Here is a 23,638-nt window from a genome sequence, read left to right on the forward strand (position 1 = left end):
CGGAGTGTGAAGGCTGCAGAGGGGAGCCAAGCAGCGGAGCGTGCATTCACGGAGGGTCATGGGTTCTGTGTTGATTATTGCTATTATTGTTATGTGTTCATGAGTGTTTGATCTGCATGTGTGTATAGGCACTACATGCATGCCTGGTGCCCGAGGAGACCGGAAGAGGGGACCCCTGGGCCCTCAGCCTAACAGCACCCCTCATTTGCAGTCTCTTTGCCATTTCCTTTCTCATTTGAAATTTTGAAAAAGTTTATTTTTAATTCTCTGTGTGCGTGTGTGTGTGTGTATGTTGGTGTGTGTGCAGTTGCTGGTAGAGGCCAGGACTTTGAATCCCTGGGAGCTGGAGTCCTAAGTGTTACAAGCGCTGTGAGTTGTTTAACTTGTGTACTGGGAACTGAACTCTGGTCCTGGAAGAGCAGCAGGCTCTCTTAACCCCTGAGCCATCTTTCCAGCCCTAAGTTCTTCTTTTTTCTTTATTAAAAGGTCTATGTAGGCCCAGACTTTTCTGTAGCTGAACTAACCCTGACCTCTTGATCCTCCTGCCTCAGCCTCCCAAGTGTTTGGATGACAGACACATGCCACAGTACCCAGCTCCATTTTCTCCTTTAACTTCAAAATCGTTTTTAAAAACAAGTCTCTTAGCTGGGTGGTGGTGGCGCAGAGGCAGGCGGATCTCTGAGAGTTCAAGGCCAGCCTGGTCTACAAGAGCTAATGCCAGGACAGGCTCCAAAGTTACAGAGAAACCCTGTCTCAAAAGAGAGAGAAAAGAAAAAGAAAAAAGAAGTCTCTGGTTGAAAGGGAAGGCAAGCTGATCTCTTTGACAGGCTTCAGCCCCTTCTGGTCCCAGGCCTTAGTCTTTGCTTTGGTTTGCTTTGGTGGTTAGAACTCTCTGTCCTGCTTTTTCCTCCCCACAACACACGCATGCACGCACACACATGCTGTGCTGCTGTACCCTCCGCACTGCTGGTTAGTACTTTCTGTCCTGCAGTCCCCTCCCCTCAACACACAGGCACGCACGCATGAATGCATACATGCGCGCACACACACACACACACACACACACACTATGCTGCTGTACTCTCTGCCTCTGAGGCCGCAGTGTTGGTTAGTACTGTCTGTCCTGCAGTCCCCTGCCCCCCAGGCCGCTAAGCTCTCTGCCTCTGAGGCCGCACTGTTTCTAATGGAATTTCTCAGCTCACTGGCTCTTTTCTGCCATCCTTCAAATAACCAGTGACATGCCTTTCCGTGAAGCAATTCTGGGTGACCTAGAAAGAAGCAGACTTTGTCATCACACCTCCATGCCGTTCCTCTATGCAGAGCGCAGAGGGTCTTCAGTATTGTGGAGCCTTAGCCTAGGAAGTAAAAGATCTCTCCCCTTCTCTCTCTCTCCTTCTCTCTCTCTCTCTCTCTCTCTCTCTCTCTCTCTCTCTCTCTCTCTCTCTCTGTGTACACTTACATATATAAACATATAAAGACATTAGTGTTTCAGCCTCAGTGGTCTCTTGAAGCACGTGAAATGCTACAGCCTTCCCCATTCTTTATTCAGATTATCTGAGGATACAGAGTCTGCTGTTGTTCCTGAGCAGCCTGGGGTGTAGCTCAGTGGTACCATACTTACCTAGTGTGTATGGTAAACTCCCAGCATCTCCCCAGAAACACCCCCACCCCAAGAAGGAGCTAGGTGTGGTGCTGTAATCACAGTCCTTGGGAGGGTGAAGCAGGAGGATTGCTCTGAGTTTGAGGCCAGCCTTGGCTGCATGATGAGATCCTGTTTTTCAAAGTCAAAACAAAAATGTCCCCGAGAGGATCAGACTGTAGCTTGCAGCCCCTTAGCTGCTGACACTTTATTTCCCGTGTGTTACGTGTTTTGTTTTAGTTAATCAGACACGCAACGTCACCATCCCAGGATTCTGTCACTGTTGTTGATTGACAGCACTATAAAACTCTCTGACAAGGAGCATGGGGCCCAAATTGCTTTTCACTGTACAAGTGCCAGGTGAAGCCAAGGTGTTAGGGACCCTGAAGAGGAAGTGCCTGTCTGTCACCTAGCTCCTTCCCAGAGTCAGAATGGCATTTGACGCATGCTCAGTGTTGAAGTGGAATTGAGACTTTCTCCCCAGCAGAGTCAGTGAGTTCTTGGAAGATATAATCATTTTTTGTCTGTGAGCATTTTGTCTATGTGTGTTTATCTGAGCTCGTGGGTACTGTGCCCATTTGAGGACAGAAGAGGGCATTGAATCTCCTAGAACTGGAATTACAGCCAGTTGGGAGCCTCCTTGTGGGGCTGGGAACTGAACTTAGGTCCTCCGCAAGAGCCAGACCCCTCCCCCTCCCCCAACGAGTTCTTTTCATGGAAAGGCAATGTATGCAAATAACAGAAGGTTCCTAAGCTGTGATCCACAGAGGAACACTCGGTGTCGTGGACCTGACTTCAGTTTTAGAAGGTACGAAGTTACATTCTCATACACAGCTTTGGCCAGATTTGAAAACTGCAAATGTATAACTCAGCTGTTGCTAAGGATACAGATATGAATGAAATGATTCATCAGGATGCCTTTTCTAGAGGCAGATTTGATGGAGATGCTGAATGAATCTGCCTTTCTCCTTCTGTCTGCGCTCTCTGCCGCCACCTGGTGGAATACATGCAAACGGACTTGGAAAGTGAAATTTGCTTCTGTTTTCGTGCTGCTCTTGAAATCTAGAGGGCTTCGTGTACCCTGCCACAAGTCTTCCTCCTCAGCATAAACTAGGTAAATTCAGTACAGAAAAAAATTTATCCTATTAGGTGAGTGTTACTTTTTAAATATAGTGCAAATTGCACTAATGCGTGTAAACTCATTGAGGAGTCCCAGAACTCATGTGGTAGATGACAAAGAGCTGTTAGGTTATACATCAGGAATATAGTTCGTTCAGAATTTAAAAGCTAGATGTGGCCTTCAGGAAGCAGGTAGCGTATTGTATCTTCAATTTACTCAGAGTCCTTATTATTGTACTGGTTACTTTTTTGCTGTGATAAAATACACTGAGCAAGGCAACTTACAGAAGGAAGTTTATTTGGGCCCGTGATTCCGGACAGAGAGAGCTCTTATGACAGGGGGCGCTAGTAGGAAGCCAGAGATCACTTCTTCAACCACTAACATAGAAAGTCAGTGAGGTTGTAATCGGCTGTGTAGAGAGACTGCTTCTTTCACTTCCACCCCCAAAACCAAACCAAACCAATAGCAGCAAAACCCAGACCATCCCAAAGGTTCTTAAGGGGCCACGGCTGCTCCTTTGTCTCTCTGATCTTTCAGTATTTACCCCGATATCTGGCTCCAGGTTTTTATTATTAATAAGACCAATTCGAACTCGTGCAGTGTGTGTGTGTGTGTGTGTGTGTGTGTGTGTGTGCATGCATCATGGCACAGTAGTACAGGTAAGCCAACAAACTGGCCAGTTTTCTGAAATTCCTTCTCATTTTACCTCTTTGAGGAGGGATCTGGCTGCTGTGTTGTGCTTCAGGCTAGCCGGCTTACTCTTGTCTTCTCTTCTCACTCACTGTAGGAGTACGGGGACAAGAGACACATCCTGCCTTATCTGGCTTTTTAACATTGGTCCTGGGGATTGAACTCGGGTAGTCAGGCTTACATGGCAAATAAGCCACCTCACCACCAGCCCACAGTCGCTTCCCAAGGCTTACAGATATTTACCATCTGGTTCTTTTTTTCCCCCCAAGACAGGGATTTCCTGCCTGTCTGTCCTGGAACTCTCTTTGTAGCCCATGCTGGCCTTGAACTCAGTGTTCCGCCTTTCCTCTGCCCCAAGTGCTGGGATTAAAGGCTAAAGTGCTGTTGTGAGAGACGACCTTGGGGCCACAGGCAGGTGAGAGGCAAGTACATCAAGCAGGCAGAGCTTAAGTGAGGGGTTTATTGAGAGAAGGGTGAAGCGGAGGGAAGAGAAGAAGAGAAATATCCAGAGAGGAAGAAGCTAGGAGCAGCCTGCCTCTGGAACAGGGTAAGGGGGGGATGGGCGGAGCTTGTCTCTTAAAGGGGCCTTTTGCACCCGCATACCTAGGTAGTGACGTATACCTAGGTAGTGACGTAGCAGCCACAGGACCCTAAGTTGGCCAGGGTACTGCCTGTTTTTATCTTGCCAGGTGACGGGCCAGCATAATGCCTGAATCCTAACAACTGTCACCCAGCCACCATCTGGTTCTTAATGAGGGGGCCTGGACAGACAGACAGACAGCGTGCAGTAGAGCAGCTGCAATGGAATGCAAGCAAATGGTGGCTTGATAGGCCAGCATCAGCTTGTCAATCAACCCCTGCCCCCATCACTGTCGCTTCTCATGGCTGCCATCCTCGGTGACGCCAGCAGATCAGGCTGCAGTTAGTGCCTGTCGCAGGCAATCCTGGTTGGTTGTCTGTTCCTGAGGTCTTGCACTGCATAGCTCACTGGAGACAGACCATTCTCCCTTTAGGACACACTGCCTCGGGTACTTTCAGTCTCTAATAATCCACAAACCCGAGTTAACATACTCCCTTGTGCTGGAGGAGTCTGTAGGTCTCTAGTACTCATAGAAAAGGCTGTCTTTCCTCTGTCTTTCATTCATTTCTTGTTTAAAGACTTTTTATTTTATGTGCAAGGTTGTTTTTCTGCATATGTGTATGGATGCTGTGTATTGCAGTACCGGCTGAGGCCAGAAGAGGGCACTATGAACACAATGTGCTGGCAGTGGCATTATGAAGAGCTGTGAGCCTCCATGTGGGTGATAGGAACTGAATCTGGGTCCCCTACAAGAGCAGCCAGTGCTGTTAGCTGCTGGACCACCTCTCTAGCTCACCGGTTCACTATGAGAGGTCTCCTGTCCTTTTGATGTTATTTCTCCTGTCTGTCATCTCTGTCTAGAAAAGCTACCCCATCTGCCGCCTTTTATTGCCTTACAGGCAGGCATGGTCACCCTCCTTCTCCATGTCTACTCCCTGCTCACTGCCCTCACATGTTCTGTTCCTCACATGTTCCCAGCAGGCTGGGAAAAGAGTCATAACTCAGGAAAAAAACAAAAATGAAGCTTAGTTTTTTAAAGTCACATTTATTTATTTTGTGTGTGTGCAGGGTGGGGCTGGAGGAATGTGCATGCCATACCATGTATGTGGAGGTCAGGGGACAGCTTATGGAGGTCAGTTCTTTTCTTTCTATCCTGTGATGTATAAGGATCAGGTTCCAGTTAGTTGAGTTTTCAGGCTTCGTAGCAAGCGCTTTACCCATTGAGCCATGCTGTGTCCCATCCTGTCCTGTCCTTCTTACCCCAAACCCAAATACTCATAGTCAGTGTTTTCTTTAAAAGGCTTTGGGTGGGTACCCCTTCTGGGAGGGGGACACGGTCTATTCTAGGCTTTACAAAGGACGTCTCACTGTCCGTTACAGGGGTGTCTTTTATCTTTATTACAGCCGTCTCTTGGAGTCAAGAAGCCATCCAAAGCCCAGCTCTTTGTGATCCTGAGCCCTGTGGGATCTTATTTTTCTGGTGGAACATTTAATCCAGTGTCACTGTGGGCCAATCCAAAATATGTCAGAGCCTGGAAAGGTGGAACTGGGGACTGCAAGATGGGCGGGTAAGTCAGTCTGGGCGTCCTTTCCTGGCTGTTCAGTGGTGGTTGTGTGCCTCCAGCCATGTGGGCAGTGTTCAGAAGTGAATAAATAGCTCTTTGTGCTTTAAGATTTAGCTAGGCAAATTCTGGGAAGAGGAATGGCAGAGATACAGTCACAAGCCAGATGCAGAGGAAGCAAGATGAGAATGCCTCACTGAGAAAAGGTACCAAGCCACATGGCTAAACATGGATAAAAATTGTGGGTTAACTTAAAATGTAAGAGCTAGTTAATAAGCCTGAACAATAGGCCAAACAGTTTAGTTGCTAGTTGCTGGTGTCACTTGTGGCCCCTTCTAAGGCAGCAATGACAGCTATGACATGGGCGTGGGACTGTGCTTTGAACCAGTATCCCTGAGCTCTGCTCCTCTCCAGCTGCAGTCTGGTTCTGGAATTGATGCTGTCAGTTGGCTCCAGGGAGCTGTCTGGGAAGGTGCCTGCTTCCCTGAAACACTGTCTGCTTTGCTGTGAAGGGACGGAGGAAAGCCCCGCTTTAGTATTGCCTGGCCAGTCTCACATCCGTATGTAGTTGGCAGGAAATGAAAGTGCATTTGAGATGTGCTGGCCTGTTTCAGGATGTACTTGGCCCTGAATTCAGAATGCCCCTTGATGGATAGACTGGAAGGATCAAGTTCGCTGGGGCTCTTCCCAGGTCTGAATCAGCTGTGACATACATGTTACAGCCAGGGCAGACAGTCCTGGAAAGTGACTTTCCATGATGTCCTGGGAGGTTTAGGATAGTCAGAGCCTCGTGACCGGCCTCTGGGATGTGGGGGATGATGACATCTGGATGTGAAAGGTGCCCCACCCCCAATGACAAAGCTTTTCTTTCTCACCATTTCTAGAGATGGGCTTCTCTAGAGAAATATATGTAGCAGGCTTTTTTGGACTGCCAGTCTCCAAATTGTGACACAGAGACTTTTTACTAGTTATGAGTGCTTGACCTTGGCTTATGATCGTTTCTAGCTAGCTCTTATAATGTAATGTAACCTGTTTCTCTTCATGTATGTTTTGCCTCGGGACTTTTCACCGTTCTTTCCTTCTGTATGTCCTTCCTTTCTGTGTCCTCCCTGTCTGTCTGGCTGGGTGCTGCCTAGTGGCTGGTCCTAGGTGTCTCGTTCTCTTTCTCCCTTGTTCTCTCAAGGCTAGATTTCTCCTATTTATTCTCTCTGCCTTCCCCATCTATCCCTCTATTCCCTAACTATTGAGCATTCAGCTTTTATTAGGCCAATCAGGAGCCTTAGGTAGGCAAGGTGAAACAAATGGGTCACATCTTTATATATTAAACAAATGCAGCATAAATAAATGTAACATCTATGCACACTTAAACAAATATTCTATTCCACAACAGCTATAGATTCGTTGCTTCAGGTTTATTCCTTCAGTCTTTTGTATTTGTAACATTGTTACATCTAACTTGAACAGTATCTGCCACAGAGGAACAAAAGACAGAATTCTAATCTCTCTTTAAAAGAGCAGATGGGGGCTGGAGAGACAGCCCAGCAGTTGGGAGCGCTTGCTGCTCCTCTAGAGAGCTGGAGTTAAGGTCCCTGCATGTCAGGAGGCTCCCTGGGATCTGATGGTTTCTTTTGACCTTTGTAGGCAGCTGCAGGTGACATATGGCAAACACAGACACATGTGGAGAGTGTGGATTTGTGTTGCTGGAATATCAGTGCTCATCTTGTCTTTCACCATAAATGCCAGTGATCAGAGAGGCAGGCACTGACGATTGAAGGTGAGCTCTATTCGCAGAGTCTGTCATCTGAGGACAAGGTAGAATAGCATCTTAGTATCTTGTCTCACGTCTCATCTGCATCCAGCAGTCCTGGGGGAGGTAGAGTTAGGCACAAAGCAGCCCATCGTTGGAGCTCTTCGAGGTGTCAGGCAATTTTCTGAGACCCCTGGTGTCCTTGCCTTTCCTGTTTTAAAGTTCATTATATGTGTATGAGAGTTTTACCTGCCTGTAAGTCTGTGACCCATGTTCTTGCCTAGTTTCCTTGGAGGAGAGAAGGTGGCCTTGAATCCCCTGAATCTGTACTTCTAGGTGGTCATGAGCGGCCATATGAGTGCTGGGAACTGAACCCAGTCCTTTGCAAGAGTAACAATTGTTCTTACCACTTTGCCATCTCTTCAGCCTCCTTGTTTCTCATATATGTGTCTAGATTCCCAACGTGGAATATAAATGTCTCCTTATAAAAGGGCAGAATGTTAAGGAGCCCCTCTTTGTCCCTCCTGCCACTGTTATTGGTACAACTGGTCACTTCTTTCCCCTTCCAGGGTCTCATCTGTCCATGCTGCTGACTTCAGGTTTTATGTCACAGGTATCAATTTTAAAGTCAGTCAGCCCTTTTCCAACTGCAGGCTGCTCCCAATCTTTTGGTGGGGAAATGTGTACCTCTCCCAGTTCATGGTTGTCCCTGGGCCATCATCGTGGCATTGTATGAAGACATTAGCCCACCTGCAGAGTGCCTTGACATAAGTGAGTTGACATAGTCATAGGTTCTGAGGTTTAGGGTGTGGGTATCATTTGTGGCTTTAAGGTTCCGCTTGCATTGAATTGTGTGGCAAAGCTAAAAGCGTGAGTGTATTATCTGACCATCTCATGTATTAATATTATGTGCTGGCGTAATCTTTATCTATCAGGGAGTAATAAAGCCGGGACACTTTGGGTTTCCCTTTGAAGTCACTAAAGAGAGAGAGAAAAAAAATGTAGGCTATTTAAACATTAAAGAAACTTGGGGACTTGACTTTCCAAGCCCTTAGAGCCTGAGGCATTCTGAGATAATGGAGATGTATTGGTTGAGAAGTTGCTTCCCATGGGCCTCACATCCAGGCCTGAGTTTCAGGTTAGTTCTCAAATCCTGTTTCCCCTCCTTCCCCTGTCAGGGCAGCATCTGTTTAATTTTTTTTTTTTTTTTGATATTTATCTATCCTGTAGTTACTTTATCTATTTGTGTCTATGGGCCAGTGTATATGCCATGGCATGCAAGGCAGGCCAGAAGCCAACCCATGGGAGCTGGCTCTCTTCTTCCCCTGTGTGGGTCCTGTGGGATCAGACTCAGGCTTGGCAGCGAGTACCTTTACCTGCTGATCCATTTGCTGGCCCAGGGCAGGATGTTAAGGAAAATGCTTGAAGAAACTAGGTCAGTTTGTTGGGGTTCTTAACGGAGAGAATGGTCTGTGGTTTTCTCAGCTGAGACAATGTCAAGTCTACGTTAACCAGGTTTAGTTTTAGAGACCACTAATTCTTCAAAATTATAAGTAGGTTATAGTAATTAGAGATTTCGGGGGAGAAAGACAGACTTGGGTCTGACATGTGCTCTCTGTCCTGAGAGAGAGAGAGAGACAGACAGACAGACAGACAGACAGAGAGAGAGAGATGATGATGGAAATGAAATCCAGTGCATTGTGCACACTGACATGTGCTCTCTGTCACAGAGAGAGAGAGTTAGTTGTCCTTGTGCATGCTGACGTGTGTGTTCTCACTGGTCTAGATCATTGTTTTGTTCTTTCTTACAAAAATTAATAAATGAGAGTGGAGAGGTGACTCAGTGGTTAAGGGCACTGGCAGCTTATAGAAGACCTGGGTTCGATTTCCAGCACTCACATGGTGGCTCACAACCACCTGTCACTCCAGTTCCAGAGGATCCACCTCCTTCTTTTCATTCCCACAGGGGCCCTGCAGCATTTACCTAAATTGTTCTATTATTAATAAAAACTCAGGATAAAAACATGATAGATCAAGAAAGCAGCAGAGGAATGTCCAGCTAACTTTCTCTCTCCTCAAAAGAGCCCCTGAATCTTTCTAAGCCCCTCTCTACTCTTTCCTGTGCCTCTCTATTGTATCGAATCCTGGGTCCTCCAAAATCTTCATGGCTGATTTCTGTCAGTTGGTCATTGGCTCTGGAGTGTAACAGTAGATCAAATATCCTGTAACATTTCCCCCTTTTTATCTAAATAAAAAGGAAATGTTTTAGCTCTAACACAGTAAAACTATATATAGTAAGAATTACATTCATAATGTCCAGTTCATTTGTATTTGGCAATTTTGGAGAAAATACTCTTATCTATTCTATCTTGATGAGTCCAAATTTTATACGTAGACCACTTTCTATCATACCTTGTATTACCATTCTAAAAATATCTTTTTAGATCTTAAAACATTTTCCTAGATAAACATTGTAGTTTCTCAACCTTATAAACTTTATATCTCTTTTGTAAGTTTCTTTTCTGAACTTGGTAAGAAAAAAAATGATATAACTATCTAGTCTTCAATTCCATCAGAGACCAGAAAGGATAGAATATTACTTGAATAAACAGGAAGTGCAGACCAAACAACTTCTAAAACTATAGAAATGACAGAGACATCTGGCTGCCTGGACAGTCAGCCAAAGTTCCTCTGCATTGTTGGGGCATTCATCTTTGGCCTATAGGCCTAGGATATCTGATAGACTTTTCTGTGAAGTTGGAATTTTGAAGGACTCTCCTCCCCTGTCTTAGCCAAGTTCAGCAATCACCTTTTGTGCCTTTGCTTGTCCAGTACAGACAGCTTATTGACAGCAATTGAGACAAGGGCAGTTTCTCTCCCAGTGGCTAAATTTGCCACAAATGAAAGCAAACTCCATATGGAGGTTCTTTGACACCCATTATCTTCTCCGAAGTAGATTGGTGCTGCCAGGAGAAGACTTGTTTCATTGTCATTTAAAGCCTTATGTTAGGGGCTGGAGAGATGGCTCAGAGGTTAAGAGCATTGCCTGCTCTTCCAAAGGTCCTGAGTTCAATTCCCAGCAACCACATGGTGGCTCACAACCATCTGTAAGGACGTCTGGTGCCCTCTTCTGGCCTGCAGGCATACACACAGACAGAATATTGTATACATAATAAATAAATAAATATTAAAAAAAAATAAAGCCTTATGTTATTAAAATGTTTTAAATAGTATATTCTCTCTCTGAAGTGTTTGAAGATCATTTATCTAAAACATCTATTTGACTTTGAAAACACACCAAACATCCCAAGTTTGCATGTTATAAATGACTATTAACCTGCATTTCTTAATTACCCTAAATAGTTTATTATAATAACTTTCAAACTATTTGAAGCTAAACTTTACATTTTAAATGAGCTGTAATACAGTAAACAATACATTACATTACATTAATACATTAAACAAGAGTAGAACATATATACATATAGTATGTTCTAACAAATAACCTTAAATTTGTATCAATATACAAAAATCCATACCAATGTAAAATATTTGAGATTAATAGCTATTTTTTTTAGTTTAAAAGTGTTTCATTTTATCCTATCATTCCTGTGTCCACCTCCCTTTCTTTTTTTATCTTTTCAGAAAGAGATCCCAGAATCTAACCTCCTTTGCTTAGTGTTCTCCTTGACCATGGCCAATAACAACTTGCAACCAACCCCACTAAATGATGATAAACATCCGTAACTACAGGATGACCAAAACCACCCACCCCACTTCTCAGGAATGTGGGCGTCATGTTCTTAAAACTACTTCCTGTTGTCTCGGGACAACAGCATCTTTAGGGGATCCTGAGAAAGTGAAGATGATGATCAAGCTCTGGGAGAGCTAGCTGTTGTCCAGTCTCGATACAGTGGGAACATGCAGGGTTTATTGGAAGTCCTGGTGGAGTGGTCTGAAGCTAAACCATCTTAGCTAACTGCCTTGACGTTGTCCTGAACGGTTTGTAGTCCAAAGCTGATCTGGCTAAGTGGCACTGCCATAGTCTAGGTGGCTTCGTCATTGTAAAATGCCATCATCTTCTGGAGACCTCAGAGGTTACTACCAGGCATAGTCATGGTTCACTGCAGAAAACTTAAACAGTTTAAATGAAAATATACAGCAGATCTCGGAGATGTTAAAGGACCACAATCTGTTAAATCATCCGGGGTGCTCAAACTTAGTTCCTAGTTACCTGCTTCAGACTCAAGCCCAAAATCACATACGGGAAGCTAGATGAAGCTTATTTCTAGGATTAGTTATTATTCTATATGACCATTAATATCTATCCATCTATTTGTCTGCCTGTCTATCTATCTCTCTATATCTATCTATCTATCTATCTATCTATCTATCTATCTATCTATCTTATACATTTTGTAAACTATATTTTATCCTAGGTAATTAATAGAATCTCTTTGTATTTTTTTTCCCAGGAGCACTTTATAATTCCCAACAAGGCAAAATTCTCTTCAAAAATTTTCTCTGTTATCTACATTCGAATCAGCTAATAAGATATCCATGTAATGGTAAATTATAGATTGAGGAAACTTTAAGAATTATTTCCAATGACTGTCGTACAAAATATTCTGGGTGGGGCTGTTTAACATTCTTTGTGGCAAGACACTCTACTGGTATCTTCTAACAGGTTGACATTATTATAAGTGGGCACCATGGAGTCAAACTTTTTTCCATCCTGTTCTTGTAAAGATATAATAAAAAAGCAGTCTTTTAAATCCACTCAGACAGGTTTTTCAGTTAAACATTTTAAAGGCAGGGCTATTGGTAGCTTTGAAAGATCAACAGCTGTTGTGCCCTGCTTATGGTACAACTTGAATGGTTGGTGACTCTTAATTCCTTTTAGTATTTCTCTCAGAAGCATTCTTTATTTTATGGTTTGTTTCTGAGATTGGAGGAATGTTAATCTGTGTTTTCCATTGCTGCAACAAATCATGTCCCCATAAACCCATTGCCGTGTTAGATTTGTATAGCTTTAATTTTACTGTCTGTCCTTCTGGCCCTAAACACTCAACTCACCTTGCACTTTGATTTACCTAAGACACAATTTCAATTCCTAGAAACTCAAATATTTACCCCCTAAAGAGGCCAATCTGGATGCAGAGATTTTGGTGCAATTATTTTATATCTGTGCCTGTGTTAACCAAACCTTCCATTATTATGCATTTATTTGTATTTTTTGCTTTGATCATTGATCATTTATAGAAGTTTGCCAAATTCCTTGCTTTACAGTCTCTCCTGAGAGTTTTGTCTTACCTGCTGAAGCTGTTCTGTCGTCCACAGTACGTTTTGTAACAACAGGCATTACGTCCTTTAATTGTTCTGTGGATGAGTTTCCTCAGTGGTGACAGGGAGTGATTGAGCCAAATTTGATATTGGGGCCTGTCAGAGTCCCCCCAACACAGTCTGCAGGGGTAAAGGATTACTTCTCCATCCTAGTCCAATGCTGGCTGTTGCCACACTTTCCGTCTACTTCAGAAGGCTGGGTTTTCTGTTTGGGTTATCTCTAGAAAAAAACATTATTTCTAGCCGGGCGGTGGTGGCGCACGCCTTTAATCCCAGCACTCGGGAGGCAGAGGCAGGCGGATCTCTGTGAGTTCGAGACCAGCCTGGTCTACAAGAGCTAGTTCCAGGACAGGCTCCAAAACCACAGAGAAACCCTGTCTCGAAAAACCAAAAAAAAAAAAAAAAAAAAAAAATTATTTCTAGGAATGCCTTGCCTACAATCCCTTTTCAGATGACCATGTTTATCACAATTAGAACATCTTACCTTTTGACTTTTCCTAAAATTTTTAGAAATCACTTCTGTCAAAGTAATTTCATAAGTGAGATCCAATATTAGCTGTATTTCTGATCTGTTCATCTTTGGGTGCTGATCTTGCCTTTAAAGACCTAGTCACTCTTTTGCATTATGAATGATCATTTTCAAAAGCCAAAGATTTGATTAATATTTGTCTAACTTCTGGATTTGATATTATTCTGTTTACAGGTGAGGTCAATCTTTGCAAAAAATCAGTGAAGGCTTCTTTTGGGCCTTGTATAATTTTAATAAATGGTTCAGTCCTGTCTCCTGATTCTTCAGCCCTGTCTCAAACATCTAGCATTGCTAGATGATGTAGGGCCAAGGTGTGGCCATCAAATTCAAACTTTGCAAATCAGCGTACTGGCCATCACTGAGAACTGGTCCACTGAGATGCTGGTCTTGGGAAATATCATGCCTGTAGCCCTATTCTGTTGTTCTATGGCTCTAGCTTCATCTTTCCAGAATTTGCCTAGTGTCCTGTCTTATTTTCTTGTAGCACCTGGGGCACGCTGTTTGGGGGCATGCATGTGATTCTCCTTGTTCCGCTCAGTTGTGATGGTCTTGCATGGGCCCGTGAACATAGATTTCTTTGGTGTTAGAGTCTCTAGTGCGCTCTCTTTAATGTTCTGAAGATAGAGTAATGTATTAAAGTGATATCTTGTGTGCGCATGCTTGTGTTTGCATGTGTTCCTGTCTGTCTGTCTTTGTGTGTGTGTCTTTGTGATTAAGGGTGGGCACAGTGACTCATTGCCTTAGTAGGCATTATCAGATCTCATTGTGGGGGGTGGGGGGAGGATGGTAAGAGTGAACCAACTCCCATGATTTGTCGTCTGACCTCCATACATGCACTCTGGAGTCATGTTGCTCTCTCTCTCTCTCTCTCTCTCTCTCTCTCTCTCTCTCTCTCTCTCGACACACATTCGTAACCAGCAGGTTTTCTTCTCCCCTCTAGCAATTACGGTGCATCCCTTTTGGCGCAGTGTGAGGCAGCAGAGAATGGTTGTCAGCAGGTCCTCTGGCTGTATGGCAAGGACGACCAGATAACCGAAGTGGGCACCATGAATCTGTTTCTCTACTGGATAAACGAAGATGGAGGTAATTGCTCTTCTCGTGATATGACCAACCGTTGAGATGACAAGGGTCCAGAGGCTGCTATGGAGCTGGCATCAGACTTGGTTTTATATTCTTGTTTCTGTTGTTTGGGTTGAGCCTGTGGCTTAAACCTCAGCTGATGGAGAGATGGCTCAGCACACTAGGGCAGTGGCTGCTGTGGCAGGGGACCTCTGTTCTGTTCTGAGCAACCACGTGGTGGTCGCAACTGTTAGTTACGCAGTGTCAGGAAATCCAATGTGCTCTTCCTGCCTCCATTGGCGCTGCACACATGCAACGCACAGACATACAGACAAAATACATATAGTGTCACAGTAATGTTGCTAGTGCTGAGTCTTGGTTAGTTCAGTGGTTGTTCAATCTGTACCAAGTAATATGTGCTAATAAACCATCTATTGGCTATGGGGGGGGATTAGTACAACCCTCCTTTTATTTTTCAGAACTGGGAATTGAACTCCTACATGCTAGGTAAGCTCGTTTTAGAGCTACACTTGTGGCCTCCATTTTACTGTTTATTTTGAGGCTCTCTGTAGTTGCCTGGGGTGGCTTAAACTCACTGCATACTCACAGTGGCCTTGAACTTGCTATCTTACCTAAGCTTCCAACTTTGTGAGGATACAGGCATGCTTCGCTAGGCTTGGCTGAGATGCCCCTTTGACTTTTGTTTGACTTTGTGATGCTAAAGGCATAAGTCAGGACCCTTCTGTCCCTTGTCAGGGCTCCGCTTCTGTCCCATACCTCTCTCTCACTCAAGTTCTCTTGAGAATTGGTGTCGTTGCTACACATTTTGATGACATCTCAGAAGTTCTATAGATTTTCTTTTTGTTTCCATTTGATTAACTACACTCTTAGGGCTACAAGGAGGTATAGGAGGCTCAGTGGTTGGGAATGCTTGCCACCAAGCCTGAGTTCAACACTTGATACCCATAAGGTGGAAAGAGAGAACCGATCCCCCAAAGTTGTCCTGGTACCTCCATCTGGGTGCCCTGGCACATGTGTATCCGCAATTCCCATGCAAGATGCACAGTGTATATCCTGACCTTGCCATACATGTTCATTGACTCCTGCCACTGTATGTAAATCACAGAGATTCTGTTCTTTTATTTTTTTAAGATCTTGAACTCACTATACAGTCATGGCTGATCCTCTACTTCCTATGTGTGTGGAATTATAGTATACCTGGCTTGAGGTTTTGTGGGGTTTTTTGTTTGTTTGTTTGTTTGTTTTGTTTTGTTTTGTTTTTGAGGTAGGGTCCCATTCTGTAGTCTGTGCCAACCCCAAACTTACAGGATTCCTCCCGTCTCAGGCTGTAGAATGCTGTAATTATAAGCACGATCCCCTATATGTGGCTTAAAATTCAGGGCTGTCTCCAGCATCCTGAATGCTCAGTGTCTGCCTTTGATACGGGTTCAGTGAAATGTTGACACTTTATGTGGTGGAGAAGGAAGTTTCTGTCCCACCGGGTCCCACAGTCCTTCAGTGCCAAAAAATACATGGAGGCTTATATTAATTATAAACTATCCAAATAAACACACAGAGTTTATATTAGTTATAAACTGACCCATTGCTCAGGCTAATTGCTAACTAACTCTTACAACTTAAATTAACTCATGATTCTTATCTATGTTTAGCCACATGGCCTGGTATCTTCTCAGCGAGGCATTCTCATCTTGCTTCCTCTGTGTCTGGCTGACAACTGCATCTCTGCCTTTCCTCTTCCCAGAATTCTCCTATTCTGGTTGCCCCACCCATACTTCCAATAAACCAATCAGTGTTTTATTTATTTTTATTTTTTTATTTTTTTATTTTTGGTTTTTTTTTTTTTTTTTTGGTTTTTCGAGACAGGGTTTCTCTGTGGCTTTGGAGCCTGTCCTGGAACTAGCTCTTGTAGACCAGGCTGGTCTCGAACTCACAGAGATTCACCTGCCTCTGCCTGCCTCCCAAGTGCTGGGATTAAAGGCGTGTGCCACCACCGCCCAGCTAATCAGTGTTTTATTAAACCAATATGAGTGACAAATCTTTACAGTGTACGAGAGCATCATCTCACAGCAATATGACCTAAATGACTAAATGACGCAGGGCAAGGAACAAATTAGACCTGCATTGACCATTAGGATTTTGATTGGTATGTGTAATTTAGGAGCACATTTTTAGACCTGTTTATATTTCTCGATTGCTTATTTCACAGAAAGTAATTATGGACATTGAAATGTGAAATGAAGTCAGGGTGTGGCTGGCTGTTCTTGTCTCTACCACCAGTACTAGGAGGTGGAGATAGGCAGATCCTGGGAGAGACCCTGATTCAAAAATAAGCCAGAGAACAATAGAGGGACTCAGTGTTTTCCTCTGGTTTCTGCATGTATGCACACACCCACATGTATACATGCACACACACACATGTACTCACCCACATATACATGCATATGCACACATGCATGTGCATACCCACATACACTTGCACACACATGTATACATGTACACACTCACCCCACACACATGTACACACCCACATCCACAAGCATATGCACACACACTGCATGCACGTGCACACCCTCAAACACATACACATACACACCCGCCTATGCATGTACATGTACATGTACACACACATGCATGTGGACATATGCACATACATGGACACATTCACCAACAAACACATGTTTATGCACACACATGCTTACATACATGTGCATGCATACACGCACACACACACAGAGAGAATTAAATGATACTTGTAGGTACAAGCTCCCAGTCTTGTGGGAGCCCCCCCATCCCTGCTTTATTGCTATAATGGGAAAGAGGTGATTCAGATGAGGCAGAGTGCAGCACGGTGTATCTCAGGATGTGTTTCCTCTGGCCCTGGGCATATGGTCCAGCCGGCTGCACTAGGTATACTTCTTCTCCTGCTGCTTGTACATAAACAAAATTTACGTTGGAATTGTGGGGCTTTCAAGCTGGGACTTCTCATAAATATACCTCTGAAGTGATGATGCCGGAGAGGTGGCAGGCACCAACCTCTGCACTCAGGAGACATCATCTTCCCTGCCCACTCCTGTGCCTGTTCCTACCCACCCAACACCACACACCACCACAAGCACAGACAGACATCGTTCAGAAAAAAGGCAATGCCATAATTTATGGGAGATGCCAAGGACTTAACCTGTGTCATAGTTGTAGAAGTTAGCCAGATGCTGTTCTGGTGACTAACTGTTCCTTAGCGTTCACAGAGCACTCTTGCATGGCTGTGAGTAAGATCAGAGTAGAAATGAGAGGCTTTGTCTCCCGACTTTTGTAAAATATTGGAGTCCTCAGTAAGAGTAGATTTTATAATTCGCTCAAGCAGATTCTCATCTCAGTGTGCTCCCTCAGCTGGTGTGTTCACCACCAAGTAAAACAGGGTGGGAGTGAGTGGGCCTGGGATGAGTGTTCTGGTTCCAGAGGACCAAATTCAGTTCCCAGCACCTACGTCTGGCAGCTCATAGCTGCCCATAATTCCAGTTCCCCGAGATCCACGGGCACTCACACATGTACAATAATAAACAGAGCCCTCTGCCTTGAACTTTGTTAGTCCTCTTCTCTGTCTCAGCCGGGATCCGACACTCTAACACATCCTCGTGTGTCTCTCCTGGGAGGGTGATGAGGGAGAGAAAACAGTGGCTCACAGAACTCAGGGCGGTAACCAGCCCCCGGCATTCTCTGAGTAACAGGCTGCGTCTGTAGGGTTCTGTTTCCCCCGGCGCTGGCTCCTGCGAGTGTTTGGGTGGCAGGGGAAAATGACTGCTTCTCACCCAAATGTCGGCATGTCATCGGCTCTGTCTGGGGACCAGTGGAACAGATGTTCTGTTCCGTGACCTCAGGCTAGTGGTTACAGTTGGATGCTAAATCCGTTTCACACAACAGTCTTTGCACACGTGGAGGCTGCTGTTTGTGTTTAGCTTGGTGTTGTCTTAGAGTTGAGCTAACTGTAGGAAGGGTCTGTGTGTGTGTGAAAACTGCACACACACACATACAGACGCACACACTTCTGTGTCTAGCTAACGAGCTATCACAAAACACGCTTATTTTGAGATCATTAACACTTCAAATGACAAGTAGCCTCAGGAACATTGCCAGAGCCAATTTCTTCTTTCTAAAATGCAATTTTCAGAAAATAATCTCTCCAAATCAAACGCAGCAGCCTAGCAAAAATGATTCATTCATTCATTTTGTAAAATTAAAAAAAATGCTTATTATAGGGGCTTGGGGCATGCCCCAGTGGTTCAGAGTACTGCCCTTCCACAGTTCCCAGGACTTAAGTGGTCAGAATTGAAGTAGGGTATTTTCCACCTTATGTTTTGAGATACAAGGTGAGCCTACTGATTTGACTGGACTAGCTAGTCAGCCCATCCTTGCCTCTGCAGCACCGATATGAGCCACCCCATTCAGCTTTTACATGGGTGCTGGGATCTGAACTCAGGCCCTGACTCGGGCTTCCCTTCTCAGACTACCCGGTTCTGAGGCACAGGGTTGCTGGCTATGGCACTGGCGTGGGTCCTGTGCACGATTTTATATTGTTGCTCTAAGTGCCTACCAGCTTTTATTCACTAAGTAATCCTTCTGATCTAGATGTTTATTGTGAAGAGCATTTCTTAATTCTCACTTCCGAGAATAGACTTTATTTCTTATTATTTGTGTGTGTGTGCGTGTGCATGTGTGTACTCCTTAGAAACTGCATGTGCTTTACATGTGTGCCGGAGCCCTTGGCAGCCAGAAGAGGGTGCTGGGATCCTCAGAACTAGAGTCACAGAATTGTTAGGTGCCCTAGTTTGGTCCTCTGCAAGAGCAGCCAGTGCTCCTAAGGGCTGAGCAGTCACCAGCCTGTATCTCTTACCCTCGAAACATTTCATTGTTCCACAGCTGAAGGATGCATGAAAGATGATTAGATAAGGCGCTACCTTTCTGGGTCAAAAAAAAATCTTTCTTTTACAAAAGTTGTAGTGCATTCTTTTACGTTGTGTAAAACAAATAGCATGCACACTGTGCACATGTGTGGTGGTCAGGGGACACCCTGTGGGATCAGTTCTCTCTTTCTACCACGGGGTTTCTGGGGGGTTGAACTCAGGGCGCCAGACTTGGAACCCGATGCCTTTATCCACTGAGCCATCTTGCTGGTCCCTTTTTGGTTTTGCTCATTTAAGAAAATTCGTGTTGTTCTTAATTATGTGTATGTGTGTGCATCTGCGTGAAGAAACGTGCCCACAAGTGCAGTGCCCATGGGTTCTGGAAGAGAGGACGAGATCCCTTGGAACTGAGTTACAGGCAGTTGTGAGCCTCTTATGTGGGTACTGGGAGCAGAACTCTCGTCCTTGCAAGAGCAATACCTGCTCTTACCCACTGAGCTGTCTCTCTTGTTCTTGTATTAAAATAAGTACCTGGCGGAAAACCGAGTAGAGCTTCGAGAGGCCTAACGATGCAGGACAGTGGAGTTAACTACCTGCATGTTGGTTATTGGTCTGATCGTGGGAAATGTTCCTAACAATGGCCATCGCGGCGACATGTCTGATGAGTGAGATTTTGCAAGCACTCCTGTTTCTAATTAACAGAAGAAGAGCTGGCGACGCCTCCACTAGATGGCATCATTCTCCCGGGTGTGACGAGGCAGAGCATCATCGAGCTGGCGCAGCAGTGGGTGAGTGCCCTTGGTCCCAACTTCCGTAAGTCCAGCAGAGATCATCAAAAATGATATCATATCCTGCGGTTCCCACCAATAGTATCTAATCTTCAAATCTTCCCCCGAGCCAAAGATCTCTCTAGAAGGTCTGTGTTGGCAAAACCAGCCGGTAAGTATTCTCTAGCAGGGCACACAGAGCCAGCTGAACAGGCTGTCTTGGCGAGCAGGGCTTCTGACTAGGCTCAGTGTATATGGGGCGTCTTCTGCTACTAACTTACCTGCGCCATGCCTGGTGTTTCCACGCAGCCCTTAACTTCAACTGTGAGGTGTTCCTCATTGCACTGGTGACATATTTATTCCAGTGTGTCTATGACCATTATAGGAGCTACGGATTTTCATTGATGTATTTATATCAGCAAAATGTTGATTTGTCCATCTTTCTCCCTCTACGCCCCCCCCATCATCTTAGATTTTTACACATGCTCATTTTAAAATTAAAAACACTTAAAGCAAACATAAAGTTGTTTTCAACAGACTTTCCAATCCATGCAAAAGAGGCAAGAGTATTGAAGCGTGTTTTATTTGAAGTGACGCAGCATTTGTGAGGTAGATGTGGAGTGGACTGGCAGGCTGGCGTGGGTCTTGGCTGGTGCTTGTGACCCATGTGTTCTAAAGGTCCCCAGAGACCATGGGAAGGAAGGCTTTGAGCACATTGTGGCAGGATAGTCCTCACAGACAAAAGTTTAGATACATACATTATCTCAGAGCGGACCAGCGGTTTCTCTGGAAAAGACTGAACATATAGGAAATGGCTAAACAATCCTACCGGGTCCAGAGTAGACAGAACCAACTACCGCCTGTTGGCTGCCACATCGGACATGACATTTGCAAACCGTTGGCTTAATTTCCAACAGCTTGCCCTGTCCCAAATGTGTCTGCACTTGGAGAGATGGCTTTTCGAAGCGCAGTAATTTGTTTTATTAGGAGAACAAATCGACCAAGTATGCAAGGCCCGATGACAGGGTGTGAGCCTGCTTGTGTCCCACACCTCCTGTTCCCGAGCTTGGAAAACAGGTTATTATGGAGGGGTCTTTCTTGACTTCTTAGCTGTAGTTTGTTTTAAAGCTTGCTTTAAACAGACAGAGTGCCAAGAGGCACTCGGAGTCACTGCGACTTGCTAGGGAGCTAGTCCAGAGATAATGGTGAACACGATTCTGTTGACTTGCAAGATGGGTTATTTCTGGTTTCTTGGTTTTTTTTTCCTCTCCAGAACATAGGCCTTAATTATTGTCAGTAATGTTTGCTGATTTCTGGAACACAAATTGTTTAGCAATTTAATTTTGTACAAAATCACAACACTGCTAGGTTTAATTCTCATAAAATCAAAATATTGGCTCCTAACAGTGACTACTTCAGTCATACCAGCTTAGTTATGATTTTTACCGGTTTCGAAAGCAATCAGATCAGGCTTAGTTCAAATCTAGTCCTCTGTTTACTAGCTACTTGGTCTTTTTTTTTTTTTTTTTTTTTTTTTTTTTTTTTTTTTTTTGAGACAGGGTTTCTCTGTAACTTTGGAGCCTGTCCTGGAACTAGCTCTTGTAGACCAGGCTAGCCTCGAACTCACAGAGATCTGCCTGCCTCTGCCTCCCGAGTGCTGGGATTAAAGGCGTGCGCCACCACCACCTGGTCTTTTTTTTTTTAAAAAAATATTTATTTATTTATTATGTATACAATATTCTGTCTGTGTGTATGCCTGAAGGCCAGAAGAGGGCGCCAGACCTCTTTATAGATGGTTGTGAGCCACCATGTGGTTGCTGGGAATTGAACTCAGGACCTTTGGAAGAGCCGGCAATGCTCTTAACCACTGAGCCATCTCTCCAGCCCTAGCTGTTTGGTCTTAAGGAAGCCCCTCAACCTTCTGGAAGCCAAGTGTCCTCCCTCTGAAGTAGAGGAGGTGACGACACCTTCAGAGCCTAGCACGTGGCAGGTATGTGGGAAATGGCAGTTCCCCCAGTACTGATGTATGATGCCACCAATTGTTCTCCTTTATTATCAAAGGCGTGGAGAATGTAGTAAGTGGGAGACCTAATCCATGACAGCATGTAGGTCTTGAACCAGGCATGTGTGAGAACACGCCATGAATGCACAGGGACATCTTGATGACTTCATTTGTGAAAGCCGTCATTTGGAAGTTCAGCCAGACCCAAAGGTAAGCACTGACTTTTCTCTTTCTCTTCTTTGTTTATTTTTGCTGTTCCACACAGGGTGAGTTTAAGGTGTGCGAGAGGTACCTCACCATGGATGACCTGACCACCGCCTTGGAGGCGAATAGAGTGAAGGAGATGTTTGGCTCAGGGACGGCCGGCATTGTCTGTCCAGTCTCAGGAGTTCTGTACAAAGGCCAGGTAAGACAAAAGGTTCTATATGTTAGTCATTTCTAAAGTCAGTTTGTGCCCTGGGTTTGGTGAGATGGCACAGTGTGGAGAGACCTGTCATCCAGGCTGAAAACTTGAGTTTTGGTCCCTGGGACCCACATAACGGAAGGAAAGAAACCAACTCTTGAAGCTTCTCGTGTGTTTGACAGCACCGCACTCTGTTGCCCGATGCTCTCAATCAGTAAGTAGATAAATGAATGGAATTCTGAAATACATAAACACTTACCTGTCATATAATGAAGTCATAGAATGTGTGAGGGAAATTTGAGCAGGTTGGACCTGTGTTGGCACAGATCTTCCATCTTCCCGGTGGTTTAGTGAGGGCTCAGACATGAATAGCGAGTCAGCCGTGTCCTTGGCAAGTGTGGAGCTGTGGTGGGGGGGACTAACACAGCTGCCTTGCTCTGTCTGCCTGCTGAGGTAGGCTGCACAGCAGGAAGCTCAGTGTTCCCACTTCCGAGGGAGCGGAGTGACAATAGGCACAAAATGCACATGAGAACTGCCCGCTCTGTCCTCTGCCGCCGTCACTGTTGTCTGACTCAGACCTCTGGAACAATTCGAGGGTTACCTCTTTCCTACACTTTCCCATTTTTAAAGAACAGATTTATTTTATTTCACATGTACGGCTATTTTGTATGCATGTCTGTCTGGGCACTGTGTACACACAATGCCATGGATGCCAGAAGAGGGTGCTGGAGCCCCTGAAACTGCTGCCACAGGTGGTTGTAAGTCACTCTGTGGGTGCTGGGAATCAAATCGGGGTCTTCTGGAAGAGTAGCCCGTGCTCTTAACCATGCAGCCCTCTCTCCAGCCCCCATTTACCCATTTGACTTGTGCCATGTATGTGTTATCTTGCCAGTTGGAGACCTCTCTCCATTATAGCAACCCAGTCCTCGTGAACATCATTCAGCCTGTCTTTTTGAGATAGGATTTCTCTGTGTAACAGCTCTGGCTGCCCTAGAACTAACTCTGTAGACTAGGCTGGCCTTGAACTCACAGAAATCTGCCTGCCTGTGCCTCTCAAGTGTTAGGATTAAAGGCGTGCGCCACCATTGCCCAGTTCAACCTCTATTTTCAGAGTGTAAAGATAGGAATTATTTTTACAGGCATTCTATAAATGTGTCAATGTTACTCTATATTTATATGGGCAGTCTGTAACTGTAGCCATTATCCTATAGGTATACAGGCAGTCTGTAACTGTAGGCATTATTCTGTAGCTGTGTGCTTGTTATTCCTATAAGACTT

At 44.7% G+C, this 23,638-nt stretch overlaps 1 protein-coding gene across 3 annotated transcripts in view; it reads left to right on the forward strand.

Annotated features, from left to right (window-relative positions):
• Nucleotides 1-23,638, forward strand: part of Bcat1 (branched chain amino acid transaminase 1) — a 67,377-nt gene that overhangs the window by 37,141 nt on the left and 6,598 nt on the right. For all 3 annotated transcript variants that reach the window (XM_057781863.1, XM_057781856.1, XM_057781871.1), the window contains exons 6-9: nucleotides 5,434-5,597; nucleotides 14,151-14,293; nucleotides 19,891-19,976; nucleotides 22,223-22,363. In XM_057781863.1, the coding sequence (XP_057637846.1) occupies nucleotides 5,434-5,597; nucleotides 14,151-14,293; nucleotides 19,891-19,976; nucleotides 22,223-22,363 (534 nt within the window). The remainder of the gene's footprint in view (nucleotides 1-5,433; nucleotides 5,598-14,150; nucleotides 14,294-19,890; nucleotides 19,977-22,222; nucleotides 22,364-23,638) is intronic.

This window comes from Chionomys nivalis, chromosome 1, assembly GCF_950005125.1.
Source record: "Chionomys nivalis chromosome 1, mChiNiv1.1, whole genome shotgun sequence".
Classification (NCBI taxonomy): domain Eukaryota; kingdom Metazoa; phylum Chordata; class Mammalia; order Rodentia; family Cricetidae; genus Chionomys; species Chionomys nivalis.